Source organism: Musa acuminata, chromosome BXJ3-10 (assembly GCF_036884655.1).
Source record: "Musa acuminata AAA Group cultivar baxijiao chromosome BXJ3-10, Cavendish_Baxijiao_AAA, whole genome shotgun sequence".
Classification (NCBI taxonomy): domain Eukaryota; kingdom Viridiplantae; phylum Streptophyta; class Magnoliopsida; order Zingiberales; family Musaceae; genus Musa; species Musa acuminata.
Genome location: NC_088358.1, coordinates 29,747,151 through 29,769,026, shown reverse-complemented (window position 1 = coordinate 29,769,026; position 21,876 = coordinate 29,747,151). Strand labels below are relative to the sequence as shown.

The 21,876-nt window shown below is 41.3% G+C and overlaps 3 protein-coding genes and 1 long non-coding RNA gene across 6 annotated transcripts; 2 read left to right on the top strand and 2 right to left on the bottom strand.

Annotated features, from left to right (window-relative positions):
- Positions 1-217: 217 nt before the first annotated feature.
- On the top strand, positions 218-5,517 carry LOC103968770 (RING-box protein 1a-like). 2 transcript variants are annotated; one of them, XM_009382078.3, is made up of 5 exons: positions 265-549; positions 672-722; positions 861-920; positions 5,113-5,184; positions 5,275-5,517. In XM_009382078.3, exons 1-5 carry the CDS (start codon positions 396-398, stop codon positions 5,310-5,312), a joined length of 375 nt encoding a protein of 124 aa, XP_009380353.1. In that variant the 5' UTR covers positions 265-395; the 3' UTR covers positions 5,313-5,517. The 2 variants fall into 2 exon arrangements, with proteins under 2 accessions (XP_065028209.1, XP_009380353.1); XM_065172137.1 differs by lacking the exon at positions 672-722 and having other exon boundaries at positions 218-549.
- Positions 5,518-8,631: 3,114 nt separating this feature from the next.
- LOC135650779 (uncharacterized) lies at positions 8,632-11,461 on the bottom strand. The gene is made up of 3 exons (XR_010501621.1): positions 10,052-11,461; positions 9,402-9,551; positions 8,632-9,334 (listed from the first exon to the last, which is right to left on the bottom strand). It is a non-coding gene; the product is annotated as an uncharacterized LOC135650779 (long non-coding RNA).
- Positions 11,462-11,923: 462 nt separating this feature from the next.
- Positions 11,924-12,944, top strand: LOC135650378 (uncharacterized). Its single transcript, XM_065169636.1, has one exon. The coding sequence runs from the start codon at positions 11,966-11,968 to the stop codon at positions 12,773-12,775; it is 810 nt and encodes a 269-aa protein (XP_065025708.1). The 5' UTR covers positions 11,924-11,965; the 3' UTR covers positions 12,776-12,944.
- A 1,533-nt stretch (positions 12,945-14,477) lies between these two features.
- Positions 14,478-20,467, bottom strand: LOC135651703 (peroxisomal membrane protein PEX14-like). 2 transcript variants are annotated; one of them, XM_065172037.1, is made up of 9 exons: positions 20,272-20,467; positions 19,030-19,256; positions 18,852-18,894; positions 17,755-17,945; positions 17,430-17,613; positions 17,186-17,332; positions 16,595-16,669; positions 16,451-16,518; positions 14,478-15,119 (listed from the first exon to the last, which is right to left on the bottom strand). In XM_065172037.1, the coding sequence occupies exons 1-9, from the start codon at positions 20,327-20,329 to the stop codon at positions 14,679-14,681; spliced, it is 1,434 nt and encodes a 477-aa protein (XP_065028109.1). In that variant the 5' UTR covers positions 20,330-20,467; the 3' UTR covers positions 14,478-14,678. The 2 variants fall into 2 exon arrangements, with proteins under 2 accessions (XP_065028109.1, XP_065028108.1); XM_065172036.1 differs by having other exon boundaries at positions 18,846-18,894; positions 20,272-20,466.
- Positions 20,468-21,876: the final 1,409 nt, after the last annotated feature.

Here is a 21,876-nt window from a genome sequence, read left to right as displayed (position 1 = left end):
GCTCCTCCCACGGTGATGTGGAAAACGTGATCCAAAGGGCAAAAACTGGTGTGCTCTTCCATGATATTTCTGCCAAAGGTGATGACACTTGAAGCTGGCATGTCGACATGGTTTGACGCTTTTTCTCCTCGGAGAATATGATGGCGCTGACGTTTGGGTTGTCGGAATCCCAATCACATCGATTCATTCAATTGCACTTCGGATGGAGCTCAATCTACACGATCAAAAAGCAAAGCCATGTTGGTCCGACCCCCTACGATGGGTGTGGGCTGAGCATGAGCACATTGCAATATAGGAGTCCCCTCGTTGGCTATTTAAAGCGAAGATGAGATAGAAGGGCCCTTCTTCTGTGCCGTCTCCAAACCCTCCCCTCGTCGTTCTCTTTCCTCCGATCCATGGCTTCCCTCGACACCGACATCAATATGGTCCCTGCCGGGGAAGGGTCCAGCGGCGCCGTTGGGCCGTCTGCGGCGCCGTCCTCCTCCACCTCGAAGAAGCCAAAGAGGTTCGAGATCAAGAAGTGGAACGCCGTTGCCCTCTGGGCCTGGGGTATGTGCCCGATCCACAAACGCTTAGCAGTCCGTGTGGATTCTCTCGTTCTGGGTTTCGGCTTTTGCCCCAATTTTCTTGGATTTCTTCGTTTGGTTGACCGATTGATGGAATCGCTGCAGACATCGTGGTAGATAACTGTGCTATTTGCAGGAACCACATCATGGACCTCTGTGAGTCGCCTTTACCCTATCACCGTTTCTTGATTTTCCTTGTCTTGTGTGCTGATTCTTGTTTGTATTTAGGGTTAGGGTTCTTGAACTTGTTATTTGCTCCGGGTTTTGACGGTCATGTTCTTGAATCCTTTGCAGGCATCGAGTGCCAGGCTAATCAGGCGAGTGCCACCAGTGAAGAGTGCACGGTGGCTTGGGGTATGCACTATCTTTGGTTTCTTTTTGGATGATCGTATGATATAGTTTCCCTTTTATGAAAAGTTGGTAACCAACAAGTTACAGACATCTTTCCCGTACGTTTGATCTTGTAATTTTCTGTTCTGTTGTCGAAATGATTATTCACTGTTTTGGTTGCATGTACTAGTTTTTGCATCTTAGTTCAGGCAATAGTTCATCCTACAAACTGACCAGCACAATTTCAGGCTGCTTTTACAGCATGTTAATTTCAACTTATTTTGGCACACTCATAGGTGCCGAAGTTGGCAACTCTTGCATGTTAATGATCTTTGAGTTATTATAAATGTTAGTATCATGTAAGAGATTAATTGTCAAGTTACAAATCTGACTAGTGCTATCTAAGAGTAAGCTATCGTTGATTCATGGGATTCATTCATTGTGTGAAAAGGGAAGACTTACTCTGGAAGTAAAGCATTTTGCTTCTGTTGATACTCTATGCTGAAGATTGATTGAGGCAGGCTAGTCTTGTGATTGTGTTTAAATTAATGCTCTAATTAGTTATGGTATGAGGAACCTCAGGTATTGTGTATCAAACATGTCTTACGTGGCTGCTTATGAGGTTCAATTAAAATATAAAAAATCATCAACCGTAAAGTCTAAGAACCTATTCAAGGTCGAAGTCATATGAAATGAGTAAAAATCCTAAAGTGATGAATCTCATATTATCACAGATCATATGTCATGAAACCAAATAATAGAATATATGAAGCAGTAGTAAAGAGCGGGTAATGTGAACATATACAAATGTGTTTTCATGCTTATTTCAGTGCGCAAGATTTTACATATCCATTCACGCCACATACTGAGGCTGCATAAACATATGTGAGATGGTCATGTGAGGCTGCATAAACATATGTAAGATTTTACATATCCATTCACTCCACATACTGACTCTGTAGTTTCACTTAAGTTGATTTCATATTTTTGTTTGGTGAACCCAATTCTTTTATTGGTTTTATTTAGGTTTTTATGTCATTATTTTTTGGGGCAGAAACATGATACTTTTACCAAACTTGAAAAGTCTTTCATGGGCATCTCATTTTTCCTTTACTAGGCTGTAATTTTCCTCCTCCACTGAACTTCAATTTTATTGTGCCCTGTAGATCTCTATCCTTGTGCCTATCTCAACCCTTGTTATGATCACCTCATGATGAACTCTAATGTACTCAAGAGCAGGGTTTCTAATTTCGAATGATATTGTCTGTACGGGACGGTACGTACCGGTCCACTAGCAGATAGGTAGGCGGATCGCCCGTTATCGAGCGGTACCATTGATTGGGGCTGTTTTCGTCCTGTTACCACCCGAAATAGGTCGGTGATGGTCGATTTCGATCGTTGCCATCGACCATCGTCGCCCGCTACCGGACGGTTTTAGCCGAGGGAGAAGAAATGGGAGAACCTAGAGATCCGACGTCGCTCTCCCTCGACGATCCTGATCCGTCGTCACCCTCCCTCGCCAGACTCCGCAGATGAGATGTCCCCTCCTCGTTCGAGGCGACGAGGCCTTGGCGTCGTCGGTGACTTCTCCTAATCTGTGCGGGGAGAAAAAACCTCGTCGTTGTTGGTGACTTCTAATTTGCGTGGGGAGTAGAAGCCTTGGCGTGTGGAGAACAAACCTTGGCGACGTCGTCGAGGCTTCGAGGTTTTCTTCTCTCCACGCGGGGAGAAGAAACGACACGAAGTCACCTCGACGGCGTCGCCCCTTTTTTATTTTTTAACTCTTATATATATATATATATATATATATATATATATATATATATATATATATATACCGACGTACCACTCAGTATACTTGTACCGTACCAAATTGAACTCGATACTCTGGTACGGTACGAAATTACGAACCTTGTTCAAGAGTAAGAGTAAAATGTTGAGTCAACCTAGGCTAAACCTTTGCTAGTTGTTTAGTCTCTTGGACAAATTAAAGAGATTGTAGACATAACTTATATGAAGTTGGAAGACGTTGTTTTATTTTTTGTTTGTTGAGGAGGTTCCCTTTGACACATTTTCCTGCTCATGTCTGTTTCTTTTCCATATTTATTTTTTAGCATTAAATTTATGAAGCATGATGCTATATTTTCAAAGCATCTTTTTGCAACCAATCAGTTCTGCAATTTTTGGTTAATTGCTTGCTTCTCTATTCACTTGCTTACATGGTTTTTCTCACAACTATGGCCATCTCTTTGGAAGCGAATAGAGTGGCACGGTGGGGTAAGCCCACAATTGTTATTTGATATAGCAACCATGACCAGTCAAAAACAACAGACTCATGCAAAAGATAACCAAACCAATAACGAATTTGGTTTAATTATGATATGTATTAATGAGTGAAAGTGTAAGAGGGTTAGGATACTATGAATTGCGAGAATACTAGAATTTGGAAAGGAACACCCGATACGAAGAAGAATAGGGAGAATGCAAGGCCTAATTACCCAAAAAATTCATTGTTATTGTCAATATGGTAAAATTTGATTTATTTTAGGTTAACAACTCAAATACTACTAATGTTGTACAATATAAGGATCCTATTATATCATCTGGAACTGCTAAATATAACATCTTATCATATTTTGATTTCAATAGAATATAAGGCCCAAATTAATGATAAGATAGTCTATTTTTATACAAACTCAATGTCTAATTGATAAAAGAGGAGTTGAAATCTAATCTAGAATTAATTAAACAAAAAGAAAAAGATAAGTTCATTTGGATTGGGATGTATTAATTTGTTATCTGATCTTTTGAAGCAAAAAAGACAAAAACATATATTGAGATTCAATTTCTTCAATCTCGGGTATAGAATCAACAGTGTATGTGGCCATTTTGATACATCAGCTTTAATGACAAATGGATTTAGGAAGTTTCTGGTGTATTTAGATGCTGGATCAGTAGTTCAGTGGTGATTTTTGCAACTGAGGAAAGATGCTGTTCTTCTCTTTGATTTTGCTCATTACTTGTGAATTCATTAGTTGTTGTAAAACCAATATCATGTTCTTTTGGCTCTTTGATCATCTACATCTTTTAGTGTTTAAATGATAGTTTATTGTGGATGTTAGGCCATTTTGATACATCAGCTTTAATGACAAATGGATTTAGGAAGTTTCTGGTGTATTTAGATGCTGGATCAGTAGTTCAGTGGTGATTTTTGCAACTGAGGAAAGATGCTGTTCTTCTCTTTGATTTTGCTCGTTACTTGTGAATTCATTAGTTGTTGTAAAACCAAATAACATTTCTTTTTATGAGGATTAGCAAGTGAAGAAGTAGAAATTTCTTTTAATCTCTTGCAATGGGTGTCATTGTCTTTGCTTGGCATCCAGTTTTTATATTTTGGATTTTTAATTTCTTTCTGAATTGATACAGATTTCTTCACATTTGCTTTCTATTTTCTATAATTTTCTTCATATGCCCTTTAATACCTAAATGTCTTGTAAAGCTACTTTAGACATTCTGACTTTTGATCTGTATGTTGAATTTCATTTTACTGCTTCTGTTGAAGAGAGTGTTCCTTCCAATTGTAGTATCCCTGCTGTTGGTTGCGATTTTCTCTCTTTTGTTTCTCGTATCCTTTGGTATAGATCTACTAAGGAGCAACCCTGACGGTAGAACATAATGGTGCTGGCTTGGCACCAAATTGATTCAAGCACCAATAGAATGGTATGAATAAACAGAGTGAAGGTGAGGGGGGTTTAGAATTTTTATGGTAGGAAGACAGGAATCAGAATTTGCTTCCGTAAACGAAGCAATATCTACGCTTATTAAGCAATATTCTTTTACCAAATTTTCAAACTTGCTGTGGTACCAGATTGATGTAAGCTAGATAACTAGTACCAAGATGCAAACACAGTGGTGATGGAGCAAACTTGTATTTCTTTTTGTGCCTTTAACCTGGTGTTTTCTTTCATCTAATATATCTAAATGTTTCCTTTTATTAATATATTTTTTTCTCTGAGCATTTGAATTGGTATATGTTCCTCATTCTAACCTGAATTTTGAATACCCGTACCCTGGTTCGAAAGAAGAGTGCCTAATTTCTTTTGAGGCTTATCCTTGGCACCTGAAAAGACTCCAGTTGATGTGTCTGATCTTGTCCTCTACTCAAAATATTGAAGTCCTGATCGTTTTTTTATTGTCTGTGTTTGACGTTCTTCAGGTGTCTGTAATCATGCCTTCCATTTCCATTGTATCAGTCGCTGGCTCAAGACTCGTCAAGTTTGTCCTTTGGGTAACCATTCTTTTGTTATACGGCCTCAGGATTTACTGCTGCATGTAGCATGCGCTGTCGCTGATACAAAAAAGCTATATTTATCTGCAGATAACAGTGAGTGGGAGTTCCAGAAGTATGGTCATTAGAACAGTTGCTCTCTGCTGAAGAACCTCTGTTGAAGATGCTTCCTTGTTAGTTTGAATCCTGCTGTAGTAAGCATCCAGATTAAAACCTGTTATTTGCCTAGTGTTGCATTGACGTGGATTACTTATATTCGTTGGTTTAAGTTGTTCACCCGTATGATGGACTGGTATTGTTGCAAAATTTCTAGATTTGAATTGATTCTCTCGACATGGTGAGTACTGCTTTTCTGGTATGATAGAGGTTTAATATACACATACATATCTCACCGCCAAGTGAAGTTCTTTGCAGGAAATTGGATTGTTTAATTCTTGTTTTAATCATGTTGTTGGGATACATGGACTGCTTGAACGAATGACAACGAACATGCAATTTATACCAAAGATTTACATATGTGTACGAACTTGGACAGTGGCTGTCATTGTGTCGGGGACCTAAACATGAGATTTCAGTGTTCTGCTCAGCTCCACCCCATCTGCCAACCTTGCAGCTGTTTCTAGTTTTAATGCAAATGATCAACATCAATGGTGGTTGCTATTTATGCGTTGACATGGGAATGGGGGGACTAACTTCGAAATTGTTGAAGAGATGTATTATGCATTATCAACAGGATTGAGATCTTATGAGGAGTTCAAAAGAAAAATACATTATAATTTGGAGGGATATGACCGTGGGCTCATCTCTTGATCTGTTTGTGGGGTCGGCCAGCCAGACGATGAGTGCAGGATGACGGTGGCCGTGGCACCGGAGATGTGTACGAGTCGATGCTTTATGGTTCGTGCATAGTCACGCATCATTTTGAGAGTCCACAAAAACTAAAGAGAAAAAGAAAATAATTACATGGATCGATTCCGGTTACCGTTGTGATTATAGAACTCGAGATCCTGAAGGGTTTTGAGGACAAAAGAAAATACTTGTGGCTCTCTTTGTCGTCAGGATGATAGGCGGTAAACGTACGAAAGGTATTCGTACTCGCTGTGATATGGGTCGAGTGGGCCGGCTATTGAAAATAAAGGTATAGTTGACTGGGCCCAGCTTGGTTTTGACTCATTGGTGCGTGGGAAGAAGACCTTCCTGTTCGTGATGACGGTGGGTGGGGGTGGTGATTGATATTAGATCACTATACTAGTTAGCATGATCTGGTCATGATTGTCGTCGGATGAGGCGCCGCCGCCGTCACTCAAAACTCATTCAAGCTCAGCGCCGCCACTTATTAGGAGAAGGACTTGCCCTTTGTCGGAAACTACGGGGGATGATGGGTGCATTTATCTACACGGTTACGAGCGAGACCGACGTAGGCGTCAAATTCGACGATCATGGAATGAAGCCGGACCCGAGTAGGCGATGGAAGGTAAGGCCGCCGGTTGAGGAAGAGACGGTGGCAAGGGTGTCGGCGGCGCTGCCGCATGCATGCAGGAGCAAGCGGCCGCCACGGATGGGATGGGCCGATGCTTTGAAATTCGTGAATCCTCAAATAATCTCAGATGCTCATCCAGATCTGATCACCGTGGGTTATGTTAAGAGCGAGATCATGAAGCGTTTGAGGGCCCGAAAAATTTTTTTGGGGCTATTTTGACGCTAAACTGACGGACGGTAAGTACACGGGGCGGTCCTTGTATCAACTCGAATAGTGCGACCCGGTGAAGCGTTGTTCCATGGTTCACCGGCTCAAGCACACGGGCCCATCGTAGTTACCCTCCGTCCGCCGACCCTACTGGGGTGGCGCGAAGGAATACTACGGCGGTGCTTTGAGATTCGGGAATTCTCATAAATAATCTCAGATGCTCGTCCAGATCCGGTCACCATAGGTTAAGTTAAGAACGACATCATGAAGCGTTTGAAGTCCCAAAAAAAAAAATTTTGGGCTATTTTGACGCCAAACTGATATACGGTAAGCACACAGGGAGGTACTCGTATCAGATCGGAACAGAGTGGCCACTGAAACGTTCATGGGCGCATCTTAGTTACTTACCCTCTGTCCTTCGACTCAATTGTGGCGGCGAGCAGGAAGATGGCGGCGGCGGTGGAGATGGCAGCATCATGAGACAAGGCCAGTGGTCGTGAAAGAGCACGGGGCGGTCGGGAGCCCGTAGTAGTCAATGCAATATAATGCGGCGGGGGAAAAAGAGGATGGCGACGAGGGTGGTCGATCGTAAGTTAGCACGGTGGGGGAGGAAGAGGTCGGCGACGGGGGTGGGGGCAGCGCTGTCGGCGGGAGTGAGGAGCGGGCGGATGTAACGGACATGGGGTAGAGGTGATTCGTTGCCGAATAAACACGTGTCAATTTTCGTTACGTCATCCAGTAACCGCAGGTAGGAGTAAGAAGCGTCGTCGAAGGGTTTCAGACCCCAAAAACAATTTTTTTGGGTTGTTTTGCCGTCGGACTATTTGACGGTAAGCTCACGAGCCGTACTCGTACCCACAGGACATGGATCGGGCCGCGTCAGTCTTCTTTAAATAGCGAAACCCCATATCTTTGTCCTGCTCGGTTAGGCCCACCCATGGGAATTGGGGGACGTTGGCTGGGCCTCAATCAGTAATAGAGCGTTGTGGTCCACCGGGGCAGAGAGCGAAGATCCAGTGGAGCTGAGGAAATGGGGAAAGGAGAAATGGCGGCGCCGAAAGAGAGAAGGCAAAGGGTGGAGACGTTCGGGGTATAGGGGAATTGGTGCGGTCCTCGTTGCCGCTGTCGGCGGCACAGAGGAGACGGGCACTTACGATTCGAGGCTATTCTCATTCCAAGGTGTGCCAAACCCACTGTTGATAGGTTGGGCCGGATCATTTTGGTCTCGTATCGAAGCAGAGAGGCGGGGTGGCGGCGTGAGAGTGTGGCGGGCGTCGACGGCGGGTTTCGTTGGGCCAGTGGTGCAGGAGGCGGCGCCGATGAAGGCGACAGGAAAGGGGAATTGGGATTTAATATCCGGCTCGTCCTCGTCCCTGTGCGTCGATCGCGAGCTTTCCCGTTCCTTTCTCTCCGACATCATCCAGTATTGGAGGTGGGAACTGCTGTTTCAACAATCTGCGAAATAGGCACTGATCCATTTTCCCTGTCCGATCGATATGGTGCGGACGTCCGCTAAACCGAAACCAAAATCCGACTTGCAGACCCCCAAGACCGAGCAGAGATCGAGACTGAAGTCCGGCGTAATTTGACAATCAGAGAGCTCAAGCCAACACGACCAATTAACCCGGTCTACATAACAGCCAAACCACTGTTGATGCACACGGCGCGGCTGCCTTTACCTTTTAGTTCGCAGGATCAATCAGGATTGGGTAGAGATCATTCACGCCACAGGCGGTAAAGAATCTCTGGACGCTAGTATGTCGTATGTTCTTTGCATTTACCTTTTTCTTCTTTTTTTTCTAAACAAAAGCATTTCTTCTATGCACATGTTATCACGTCAAGAAGTAATAAAAGTTGCAAACATATGGGATATAGAGAACATTTTCTGAGAAATATGCTCCGCTAGACTTGTAATTCTTTTTCTTATTCTGTATGTGATCTGGACTTATCACGTTGGGCCTCATCTCATTCATCATGAGGCGTTCATCGTCTTCAGGACTAGCAAATGGTGATGGTGACGCTTGAGAACATGTGTCAAACTTCCACTTGCCAATTATATTGGATTGATCATCATCACCATTGTCATCATCGGTCAGTGCCACCACCATCGCAACACTACTACGTCATCAAAATCATCACCACACCATATCATGCATCCAACCACCCTCGTCATCATTACCATGTCCACATGGGTGAAGGACCTCTCTCTGTATTACTACCAATTGCAAGTGCCATAGTCCTTATCAGCACTTCCATCGAGATCATAATAGTCAAATTCCTCAATAGGAAGATGCCCATACACGGACATGTTATCAATCTCCTCTCGCTCTGGTCGCTTGCATTCGACAAAAGATCATCTGCATCCTCATCTTCTTCAGAGGCCTTTTTTTCTATTTAGGCGGAACTTCATCCTCTGCTGGCTCCACGATCACATTACCAATCAGACAGGTGGCCAAAGTCGATCTACATAAAATAACAAATGTTGGTTTCAAATGCTAGAATTCAATATATGAAGTGAACCGTACAAAACCTTTTCAGTTAGTTCATGTTGTCCATTTTAATTATTTTGATAGGTCCTTGAATCTTGTAGCTCAAGGTCGTGCCAATTTTTGCAGGGCGAATGGCTGTACCCGTTTTCAGTCTTCAAACAAATTTGAGAACCAAACAAGTCCCGTTGTTCCTTCAAAGGTGTGAGAAAAGGTCACATATTAAAGCAAATAATAGAGTCTAAAGATGATGATTGTGTTTCTACACGAGTCAATGAGGCTAGGTGCAGTTTTAATTGCAAAGACAATCTCACATCATACGTCTAGCTTGGGTTGTTACAGACATTATCAACCAATATAGCATAGTAAAACACAGAAAGTACCAAAACAGCTTGTAGATGAACTGAAAGAACACAGCTAGAGGATAATCAGTTATTGTAAGGAATACGGGAAATATCGTTAGTGTGATGTCAGAACATATAAAGTATATATAGCTGAAAAGACACTAAATTGTTCCCTACTATGATAGTGACGTATACCCATGCAATTTAATGAGTATACGCAAAACCCACAAAGCCTAAAGATAAAAACAGTTATTTGTGGAGTATGACAATTAGCATCTTCAATTAAGGCTGGAAGATTACATGATCCCATTTAAAGGGATGTCTCTTAAGTTTTAAGAAACCAAACAAACCTTTCTTGCAGCCGCAACTTGAGATCCACCATGCCAATTCCTTCAGCTTTTCCTTTAGTTTTGGTATCTTCATAATTTGTCGATATAGTCAGTGAAAGGACAGATCATTCAGAGGGTCACCATTCAAAACAATTTGAACCCGGATAACAGAGTCCAATCTATGGTTGCAAGTAATGGGCGGACATATGCGTAACCAGTACAGTCAACTCCCCCCAACTTTCATGGTCTACATTACTATTCACAAAACATGCACAAACTTGTAAGCAATATTGTGTTTACTACAACTATTAAGAACTAACATTCTTTAACATTGTAAGGAGGTGAATAAGAAAGCCCCTATCAGCAATATAATAATCAAGTACCAGCTATCAGAATTATGAGAAAGAATTAAGATTCTATAACAGTGCGATTAAGTGAATAAGAAATCCCCATCATGTGATTGCGTGAACCTAAGAAAGGCTTTTAGTATAGTATGATGCAAGTCATTGATACATAAGGACTCAATTTCAGTGAAGTCTTTATTTCTTTGTACCAGAGTTTGCGGAGAGGTAAATTCTTTACAGAACAAGAATTTATCCAATATATTTAGTTATAACTATAAGTTTAGTTTAGAATTAGGACAGAAAAAGAATATAGTCTGTATAAGAAACCCATTTCTTGATTTAACAAGAACAGTAAATACATAATTGATTGTATAAACAATTCCACCGTATGAACTGATCAATCTAGTTACACTGTACCTCTGGGTACATCTCACTACTCAACTCTATGTAAATCCAAATACGCTAGTCTGCAAATCCATAAGCAAATCTCTATAAAGGTTATCTACATCCCACGAGTTCATTCTCAGCACTAACAATCGCTATGGCAGAAAATCTATCGTAGAATTTAGGCTCAGTAAATATATCATTTTCTTTAATTAAGATCAACGTTGAGAAAGATGCATGCCCTCTGTCCCCAGATAATTGGTCTGTACGACAGTCGTTAACCAAATAGCCAAACTCCATTCATCAAGAAGAGGAAAGAAACAAGACAACTCACATAACAGCGCGTCCAGTGCAATAAGGTATCCACCCGTCGATGAACCAGTGCCCAGACAGAGCGCTCGCCTTCATCAAAAGAAAATCGCGGAGACCCTTCTTCTTCTTCTTCTCATGTGAGTTCTCGACGGCGGAATCGATCGCAAGGCATTAGGTTTGAAAGGGGCTTGGAGCCGAGATCTTCTTGGCACCTCCCTTCTCGTCGGAAACAAACGACGAAGAGGGTTGAAGGTGTGGGGATTCGGAGGGCTTGAGCGGTCATAAGGAGAGGAGAAAGAAGTTGGACGGGCGAGGGCGGCAGAGGAGGCGCGATCGGATTGAGGGCTTCGAGATCCCATCCCTCTTTCCCTCGAGGAGAAATGGGATGCGGTTTTAAGCTGTCACGACGGTTATATTTTGAGACAACCCAAATGGAAGTTTATGATGGGCTGTCCATGGATCGGAAACGGGTTGGGCTAACAGCCCATGAATAGCAACCACACGCAAAAGAGTAAGTACCCCGCACCCCCAAACTTGCAGAAACGGACGGCGATCCTTCGTCTGCAGAGAGAAGCTCCGCATGGACGGTTCAACACAACCCACGCGAATCGCCTTGACGTTCTAGAAACCATCGGATGTGCGTGAGAACACACAGCAAACGGAGAACCGTCCAACCAAATCCTCCTCCGTTGATTATTGTGCGATCGAAAGAAGAACCGTCCAGATTCGATTTGATCGACGTATTGTACAATCCTTGGGTGGAGCCGAACGCATCGGACGACCATAAGGAGACGACCATAGCCTCGGTCTGAGGGTGATCTTAGCCACCGCTCGCTCTTTATAAACGCCGCGAAATCCCAATCGACGAAGCTAACAACACAGCGAAAGAAGAGAGATGACGACGGAACGCCCCGGCAAGCCATCACTCGCTGACTCCCTCGGTTTTGGAAGCCGCGGTTCCGCCGCCGAGGAGGACGTCCCGCCCGGCGACGACTCCATCCCAGCCGTCCACCATGATCCTTCTCGCCAGATCGAGATACTGGAGGCTGCGGACAAGGACGCCGCCGCCGCAGACGACGACGACGACGACTCCGACTCCAGCGAGGACTTCGAGTTCGCGTTCGTGGTGAAAGACCCCGAGGCCTTCCCCTCGGTCACCGCTGACGAGATCTTTTCCGGCGGTCGGATCATCCCCGCCTACCCCATCTTCAAACTCGCCTCCTCCGGCGCGGGGGAGACGGTAGCGGCAGCAGACGCGACGGATGTGACCGAACAGATTCCCCTCCGACAGCTCCTGATCGAGGAGAGGGTGGCACGGCCAGCGTCCTCGTCGTCGCAGCCGGAGGATGCCGGAGAGGACTGCGTGTTAGCGCCGGACCGGTGCAAGAAGAGCGCCTCCACCGGGTCATCTCTGCGTTGGCGGCTCAGGGACCTGATGGTCGGCAGGAGCCACAGCGACGGGAAGGAGAAGTTCGTGTTCCTCGAGACGGCGTCCGGCCCGAAGGCGACGGCAGGGAAGGGGGCGAAGAAAGCGGGGCGGTTGACGGAGACGAATGTGGTCACCGGCCCCAGGGGCTCCTACGGAAAGGGGTCAGGCGAGAAGGCGGTGAAGGGACCGCGGCGGTCGTTCTTACCGTACCGGCAAGAGCTCTTCGGGCTGTTCGCTCCAGTCAACGGCCTCCGCCGGTCACATCACCCCTTCTAATCAAAATATTTTCGGCTCCAATAATTCCTCATTTTGTCCGTAATTATTCTGTCGTAACAATTTAAGGTGGTGGGTTGTTCTCTCTGTAAATTTTTTGTATGATTATACCTTTTTTTCACTCAAATGTATTCTCCTCATGGAAGTGTAATTGAGTTGGATTGGTTTGGAATCAGAAGATTCTGTAATTAGCGCATGCATGATGATTGAGGCTTATAGTATTAATCGCCGGACGGAATGAAGAGCGATGGTGTTGCCGAATGAATCGTTCGATGGAAACACAAGCACATGGGAAGCCCGGCAAAGGATTCGGTCTTAGTTTGGCGTCTATGATGATGGGAAGACTGGGTCTTGGTCTGGAGTCGACATTCACATGCCCTCTCCTTCCAGGAAGCAGCTAAAAAGTAGCAGTGTGTTTTCCTTCCTTCACATTAATTCTCCTCGTTTCTTGTGGTGGAATCGTGTGACTCACTATATCGAACCGCATTGCCGACTCGGAGGAAGCTAGCTTTCCTTCCCTTGTCAGCGAGTGCTCTTTGGGTGAGCATCCCATCGGTGATTAATCAAGTCCCGAATGGATGTGTATATGTATAAATGATATTGGTCTTTGTCTTTGTTTTCGCTGGCCGGATACAGCAGCAACCGAGTGCGTGTGGGTGGAAAACAACAAAGCCAAAGCAATTTACTTTTGCAAGGGTCTTCAGGAGAACCTGTCCAACTCAAACACCTTCCAAGAAGCTTCCAGTTGAAGATGAATCAGCTGATGGTGTTGGAAGATGTCACTATCATCTTATTCAACGTGAAGACTTTGAGGGTATCCAGAACAATTGAGCCAAGTCAAGCAATGCGCATGGCTAAATCCAACAAATAATTGGGAAATGGTTTTGTCAGTATGGTGACTTATCTCCCAGCTGAATGAATCGTTCGACGCAGCTGTGGCGGTGGCTCATCTCCCATGTTGATGAATGCCTCGCCTGTGGATAAGGCCATCATTCTGTGGATGGGGTTGGAATGAATAAAGAATGATGGTTAGCATAGGTTAGATGCCAAGGAAAAGGGTTCATCGACATATATATATATATATATATATATATATATATATATATATATATATATATATATATACTTATTCTTTTAAAACGCTCGAGGAGCGTTTGAATACTTGACTTATAAAAAATAAAATCCAGATGTACTTCTATTATTATTAATTAAAAAAAATATTGAAAGAAAGTTACATTTTAATGCTTGTATTAGATGAATACAGTATTAGCTTGTACTAGGATTTTTTTTTTTCTCAAACGAAAAAGAAAATTACAACGCTAGTTACTAGCAAACCACTGGCCTACACATTAGGATGACTCGTTTTATGGTCATTGTCTTGTTGCTCAGATCGTACTACATGCAGCAGCTTATTCATAAAACCACCATTAAATAACAAAGTTTCTCATTTTAATCAGACGAGCGTATTGTTTTAAATAATTTACAGAAAAACAACCAGTTTGCTTATCAGAAACCCTACTACAAATGAACAATTTCCGTAACAAAAAAGATTGTGGCACAATCAAAGAAAAATTCATATATATATATATATATATATTTGTGATATATATATATATATATATATTTGTGATATATATATATATATATATATATATATATATATACACACACACACACAAACAAATGATCATCTACTTTTTTGGGTGAAAAAGAGAAAGACTTCTCATAGATCATACTATCTCTGAGTGTTGATACATCCCCAAGATTCATTCTAAAACTGAAATGATATGAGCTTAGACCAGCTTAGCGCCATGCAATGGATGAGGAATGAGGATTTTAACTAATCATCACCAATATTTTATTTTCCCTCATATGTTCTGTCTTTTTTTTTCCGAGATTTGACATTTCAGTTGATCTCAATGCCCGCTGACTTTTCTTCTTCTATTTCAATCTGACTGGTACTTAAAGCCATGCTACCTGAGTTCTCTGCCTCGGCAACGGAATCAGTTCTCATTTCCCTTTCTTTTCCATCATCAGAGCTTGCAACTGACTGTTCATCCCCAGATTGCTGCTTCTGAACAGGTGGTTTTGGGCGTCGAATGGCATCTGCAGCTTCTGGCAAAACAACAGCTGGTGGCTGCGGTGGTACCCATCCCCGCTGCTGGGGCCTTTCATCGAACTGCTTCCTCTCCTCCCCTTGAGGCTCTGGAGTATCATAATGATTTCCTGTCGTCCCAGAAGAGGGACCATAGCTCTCTAGTGTTTTTGAACCCAACCTTTCGTCGCTGGTATGAGACTGCTGAGAATAGCTGGGTCTTTGCTGAGAGTGCTGAGCAGCTTGCCATGGCTGTTAAGCGCAGGACATCAATAAACATAAAGATCAAAAGGAGCAGCACAGGAAACCACATATAACACACATCCAATAAGAACGAACAATACTGATACGGTCAAAAGGTATGACATAGGAATTTACACAAGATCGTCAACCGTGGAGAACCATAAAAGCAACACCTAAGATGGTAAAAAATTATCATTCTAGAAGATTGACAGGTCAGTTTCTAGACAAAGTTTTGGTCTGCATTGGAAGAAATTATATTGGTTTCTTATCATTAATAAAATGCCCCAAACCAATGGATGATAACTTGTAACTAAACGCATTCCATGATGTTGTACTATAAAAGAAGATAAACCATGGGAGGTTTCTCTGCTCATAATTCCCTAGCCATTCACTACAAAATAAGTATTTAAATTCAACAGCGTACAGAGATTGTTATAAATAATTAATTAATGGCAAAAATAAAAGTTATTTCACGTGCAATATAATTTAAATTAAATGCAAATATCCACACGGAAAAGATGAAGCTGAGGTAATAAGACAAGACTAAAATCAAAAAGATATTATGTCAAAACAGGGCGGCAGCTTGGTTGGGTTTAAACCAATCCAATCATCAGACTGGGTTTTGTGAAACTAGGGTTGGGCAATCTCAACCCAGCATTATCTCAGGATTGATTAGGATTGACCCACAACACAACCCAATTCAACCAAATTTAGACTGACAAACTCAAACCTAACCAATTTAGCAATATGTGATTATGCTATCTATAACTTCAAGTTCTGTTTATTACCAAATTTATTTACCCTCATATTTTTTATCTGGTAAAACTCACAGCCTAACCCTCCACAACCAGACCCAACCTGTCATGGGTCAAAGTTGACCTCCAACTCAGCAAAACCAGGCTAGGTTGCACCTCTGTCTGAAGTACCAGTATGTTCTGGTAGCAAAGAATTGTCAGTCAAGGTTTTACCATGGTAGTCTTACACACCTAAAGCGGAAACAACATTCATCATCATTAGAAAAATCCTTAAAATGACAAAATTATAATAAAAATAATCCATTTATCACTCATTGTGATAAAAAGTTTAAAAGGAAAAAATAAGAACTGGTTCATACTGTTATCACTTATCTATTTATTTTGGCTCACAGATATCTGCACCATATTACTAAAAGCTATGAGCTATCAATCTTATCCCAAGAGAATGCATAATAAATAGATCATAAATTGATAAAATCCCAGATAAATCTAAAGATCCTAACATAAATGGCAGTGAAAAGAAGTTTTTAAAAGTGAACCTCCTTGCAGTTACATTATGATTGCAATCATGATAAAGTCGCATACCTCAGTGTATGAGTTGTGATTGGGTACATACAAAGAATCCATAAATGCAGGTGATGATTGAGACCTCACTGTCAAAAGGCACGAATGAGATAAAATGACATGACTAAGGAACAAATTCTTAAGGGAAAAGTCATAAATAATAACCTTCTCCAAAGTTTGTATTTGATGTGTCACCAAATTTAACATGTTGAGAAGTTCTCCATGCATTGTTAACTGAGCCTGAACAAAGGACAGACATGAGCAGCTTTGAGTCAGGCACTAGAACAGATCAAATCCAGTTCACTGTATTCATCAGTATCTATTATCTAAATTAGATGTATAACGAGTAGCAATAACAAATATTCGTTACCTTTCTATATGATGGTTGATTCATATATTACAATCTTCGCAAGAAAATAAATTTACCAGGTTCACAAATTTATCATGGCTGGCATACCTGTTGTTGATTTACAAGGTCATATGCTAGACACATACTATCTTTTCAGCAAATGCGTGTTGCCTCTTATTTGCAATTAAGATTAGTATCTTAAAGCCATGATAAACAAATACACTTAAGTAACCACATGAAATTATCTATAGATGAACATACTAATGAAATATGACCAAAAATGACTCGGCAATTATTAGTTTGAGATAACAAAGTCATGCATGTCATGACCCACATTGAGGCCATTCAACATGGGCAAGATATCATCAAGAAAGATGAGATTGAGGGCGTCCATTTGATCAACTTACCATTCCCATTTGTAGAATGGATATTTTCTTGAATCAGCTTGTATTCATCCCTTCTGCTTTCCAATCTACGAATAGCATCACCCATGGATTTCATCTCCTTAACTTGAACATCTAGTGCGCCCATGAAAGCCTCAAAATACTTTCTCTCTGATGAAAAAAACCAATAAAAAAACAAAAACAAAAACAAATTACAGATGGCAAGAAACCAACAATTATTATTATGTGAAAAAGAATATAAATCTACCTTCACTTTTTGCGCCTAGCAATTCTTGACTTGCTTTAGCAACAGCGGCAGCAGCTGCGGCAGCTGTTTTTGCAGCTTCTGCTGCTTCTTCAGCCAGTTTTGAGTCCGGCTTATCCTCCCCAGATTCACTCTCTTCTTCTACAACCTTCCTGATCCATGCTTTCAACCTAGGCACAACCATTTTCTGCAAAATAGATATGCAAGAAGAGAAACTGTATCAGGCTATATCCTAACGAAATCATGAATGTATAAAGTTAAGAACAAATAGGTTAACATTTTGCACAATCATCAAAGTCCGCAAGGTATGGAAAAGGACCAGAAGTACCTTGAAAAGAAGAGCAGTACCAACCCCTGAAGAAGCAAGAAACCCTGCTGCAAGAAGTGCATGAGACCAACGAAACTTTGGCAGCTGCTGGGTTGGAGCCACGGAAACTATGTTGGCAGGAGCAGCTGCTGGTTGAGGAGTTTGTACCAGATCTTGGTGCTGCATGGTGGTGGATGATTTCTGCTGCATAGCTGTTGCACTCATTGCACATCAAACACTGATTACTAAGGTGGGAAGATATAGGAAGTAGCCTGATATTGACATATTATGGAGTTAAGAAAAATGGATTCTCTCCAATATACAAGGTAACAACAAGCTTTACGAGAAATGTAGAGATTGATTGCAAAGGCTGCCCAATTTCTTAATGGAAAGCCTAGATTATATTAGAAATACTAATACAATTTGATATGCCTTGTTAGTTAGTTAAACAAAGAAAGATATGTTATTCCCATAGATGTAGATATAGTGGTTAGCTCTTGGAAGATAGAACTTTGAAACTGTGTATGATATACTCTTCACTGCAAGTCAAATATTCAAGTAAGCATAATCGTAGCCCCACAACGGAAGAAACATGATCATTTTAGCAAGTCCAGAAGACAATGAATTATTGCTCCATCTTCAAAAAAAAAAAATCACAATTTCACATTAGATGGATTTAAGGCAGCAGCTTGATTTAACTTGTGTCCTCTAAATCCTATTCTGTATATTATCATCCATCCTAAAGCTTTAATTGTCAAATTGATGACCTTCTGCCTCTTAATAATCTTCTAGGAATAATTAATTCCATTACAACAACTATCTAGAGCAACAGATCGGATGTTGCTGTTATATAGATTTGAACTATAAGGTGCATTTAAAAAGAAAATCACCGTTGAAGTATCATGGGTACTAAGGTAAAACAAATCAACCAAATGAAGAATAGAAAGTTGGATAAATTCAGCTGTCCAAAAGTGGATAAAACAAAAGGCAATTGGGTTGGAAAACAAATATCAGACACAAAACAAAAGCTTGATAGGCAAGAATTTCGACAATCCATTGCCTGGGCAGAAAGAAACAGTTAATGTCAAAAGGCTGCTGCCAAGATATATTACCAGGACCTGTAGTGTAAGCTTCACCGGTTGCAGCATTTGAAGGTGGGTCCTGAAATACACACGAAGCATCCAACTTTTGCATTAGAACAACAAAAAGAAGAGCCAAAGTCATAAAAAAATGGCACAAGTGAAAGTGCAATGTCATTGTCAATTGATATACATATGCATATTTTAAATCTCTTACAGGCACACGACGAAAGGCTTCATCTATTTCCTCGTTGGTTAGGCCTTTCTTTTCAAGAAAAGAACGCCGGTGGACAACTGGCGAACTCCTAACTTTTGGGTGTGATAGAAACTTAACAGCATTTTGCACTTGGTCTTCCCTCAACAATGGCTTTCCCGAGAATTCATTGGCAGCATCCATCTTGGCATCACTCCCATCCCCACCAATTAGTTTTTCTGTCTCAGAACCTGCAAGTAGAATACACGCCAAACTCAGGAATCATGCTATCCACCAAGATATGCATCTTCCACATGCTGTGAAAGAAAATAGTTGTTGGACTGTGTAGATCACCAACAACCAAAAGGTGTGTAGCACACCAATGTTACAACAGCATAACAAGGAAGACCACCTGACGCATCATCATATGTTTTGATAGCAAAATGTGTCTATCATATAAAATGCATAATCATAAACACAGACACAAAGGACGTGACACGTATGTAACATACTACAATATAAATACTTAATGCAATATCTGAGGGTTTTGTTTATCAGTTCATGGGAGTTTTGACTTCGAAACGAAGCAAATCTTTCCATTTCCCAATTTCCTTCATGCTGATCCAAAGAATGGGAAATTTGTCAAGAAATAGTCCCTGCTGCTGATATCTGACTTTTTTGCTGGTTAGACAGCCTATGCCGGTGAAAAGATACAACAGTATCAACAGCGAGAAGAATCCATAATGTCCCAACTGTTTGGTGTCGACCCATAAAAACCCAAAAACCTTCGATCTAAACCTACTATGCCAAAGGGTTCAGTCAATCAGAAAAATCTTCGACCTTTAACCCCATATAACCGATAGTTTTCCCCTAGCCCTAACAAACTTAAATTCTTTCTCCTGAACTCGGAATCGGAATCGGCGAAAAGTTAGCAACGATACATCATCCAAAGGCCAAGTTCACGTCTCGAACTATCAATTAAACCATTTGAATCCCACAAAAAATAACTTCCGAAGAACCTAATCATAGAAGACGGTCCCCCAACCATCCAATCCAAGAGGTCGCAATTTCTTCTCCACTGATACAAGAGCCGCCAATCAAATCCAGCAACATAATCGCCAAAAATCCGTACTTCATCTGTCGGTGGCCGATTGATGTTCGCATCAACTGAGCAATATTCCGATCACCAATAAAATAGAAGTAAAAGAGAACGGGAGGAAATTTAAAAAGAAGGGAAGAATCGATGTCGGAAGCGCGAGTTACTACCCGGATTTGGAGAACCCTCGACGGAAGGGGGCGAAGGAGTTGGGGATTGGTTCGCCATGGCCGGTGTGGACGTCTGCTCGCGTCGGCGTTTGGGGTGGTCTTCAGCGACCACACGAGAAATAGACGACTAAAGGGAGGCGAAGGATAAGATATATTGATGTATACTTCAGACTGCCATGAGATGTCAGGGAAATTGGCTTTTGGTGATGCGAACACCGACGCACGCGTCGCAATAAAAATATAGGAAAGTTGCGAAGATCCCTAAAAACCATCCTTCGACTCTCAAATTTCATAAATACCATTTTGTTATTTCGAATGATAATTTAGATCACACTAAATTAATTTCGACTCCTAATAACTTTCTTTGACATCTCGTAATGTCATTGATTCTGATTAATGGAAGATTTTGTATGGCCTTCCTGGAATGTGATATTTATCTCGTTATTTTGTTGCTTGCCTGTAATCCTGGGTGTCAATATATCATATTTAATTTATTCCGGTATTTATGGTTTCGATATATTTAGACATCTCTTCCGAATAACAAATTTTTATTATTTGTGTGAGAGGATTATTATATTACATGGGGCAAATTAGGATTACATTTCACATCAATTGTTTTTTTTTTTTTTTGGTCAAGATTCCTATTCATATGGTAGAGTGATAAAGAGTAACATCGATGGAGCTACAATTTCAATGGACGAAATAATAGAGTGATAAGAATAAAGATATGATTGATAAATAAATAATTATAAATAGTAAAATATATTTTTTTTTAGGGATTGCTAATAGTAATATTTTTTATAAGTTCTCTAAAAAAAATCCTAAGTTTTCGCTTTTACCTATGGAATGTCCCCTTTTTATATTATTTTCTTAGTATATTTTTTCTTAAAGATAAATTATCTTTAATCTTCGTCTCATCAATCGTTACTTCCACCTAGTCGTGGTTCCCCTTGCCTTTTCACAGTTGTATTGTAAGTTGCCGCCACCACTGTGAGGCTCTTATTGTTGTCCTCGTTACCTCTACCTTTTCTCATGACCATCATCTCCGTCCGTGAGGCTCTTCTATATAAGCTCTCAACCTTGTCCTTATAAAGCATCTATCCCGGGTGCTAACTACTTTTCTCATTATTTTTCTTATTACCCCTCCTTTAATAATAGAGAATATGAAGGAGGGTAAATAAGATGGCTACTAGTGGTATGAGATCATGAGATGAAAGTAGTAAGAAGTCAGAGGAATGGAGGGTGAGCCTATAGCCGTCACAAACAATTATAAGGAGATGTGAGCTAACCTCATCCCCTCACATGCCTCCAAAACCTCCCTATGGGAGCTATTCATAGGGGTGGAGCTGGCCCGACGTAGAGGGGCCTTACATATGAAGGTGACATGGGCAACGCTGACGATCGATATGATAGAGACTACTAGTAGCGTGGTATAGCGAGTGGAGGGATGGACGTAGGCTATGAGTAATTTTATCTTTAAGAAAATAAAAAATCAATATAAAAAATATATATTATTTGTTAACCTATAATTAGTGAAAAATAGTTCCCATGAATTCAAACATAAAGAAATATGAGTTAATATGTTAGTTGAAGTACAGGGAAAAA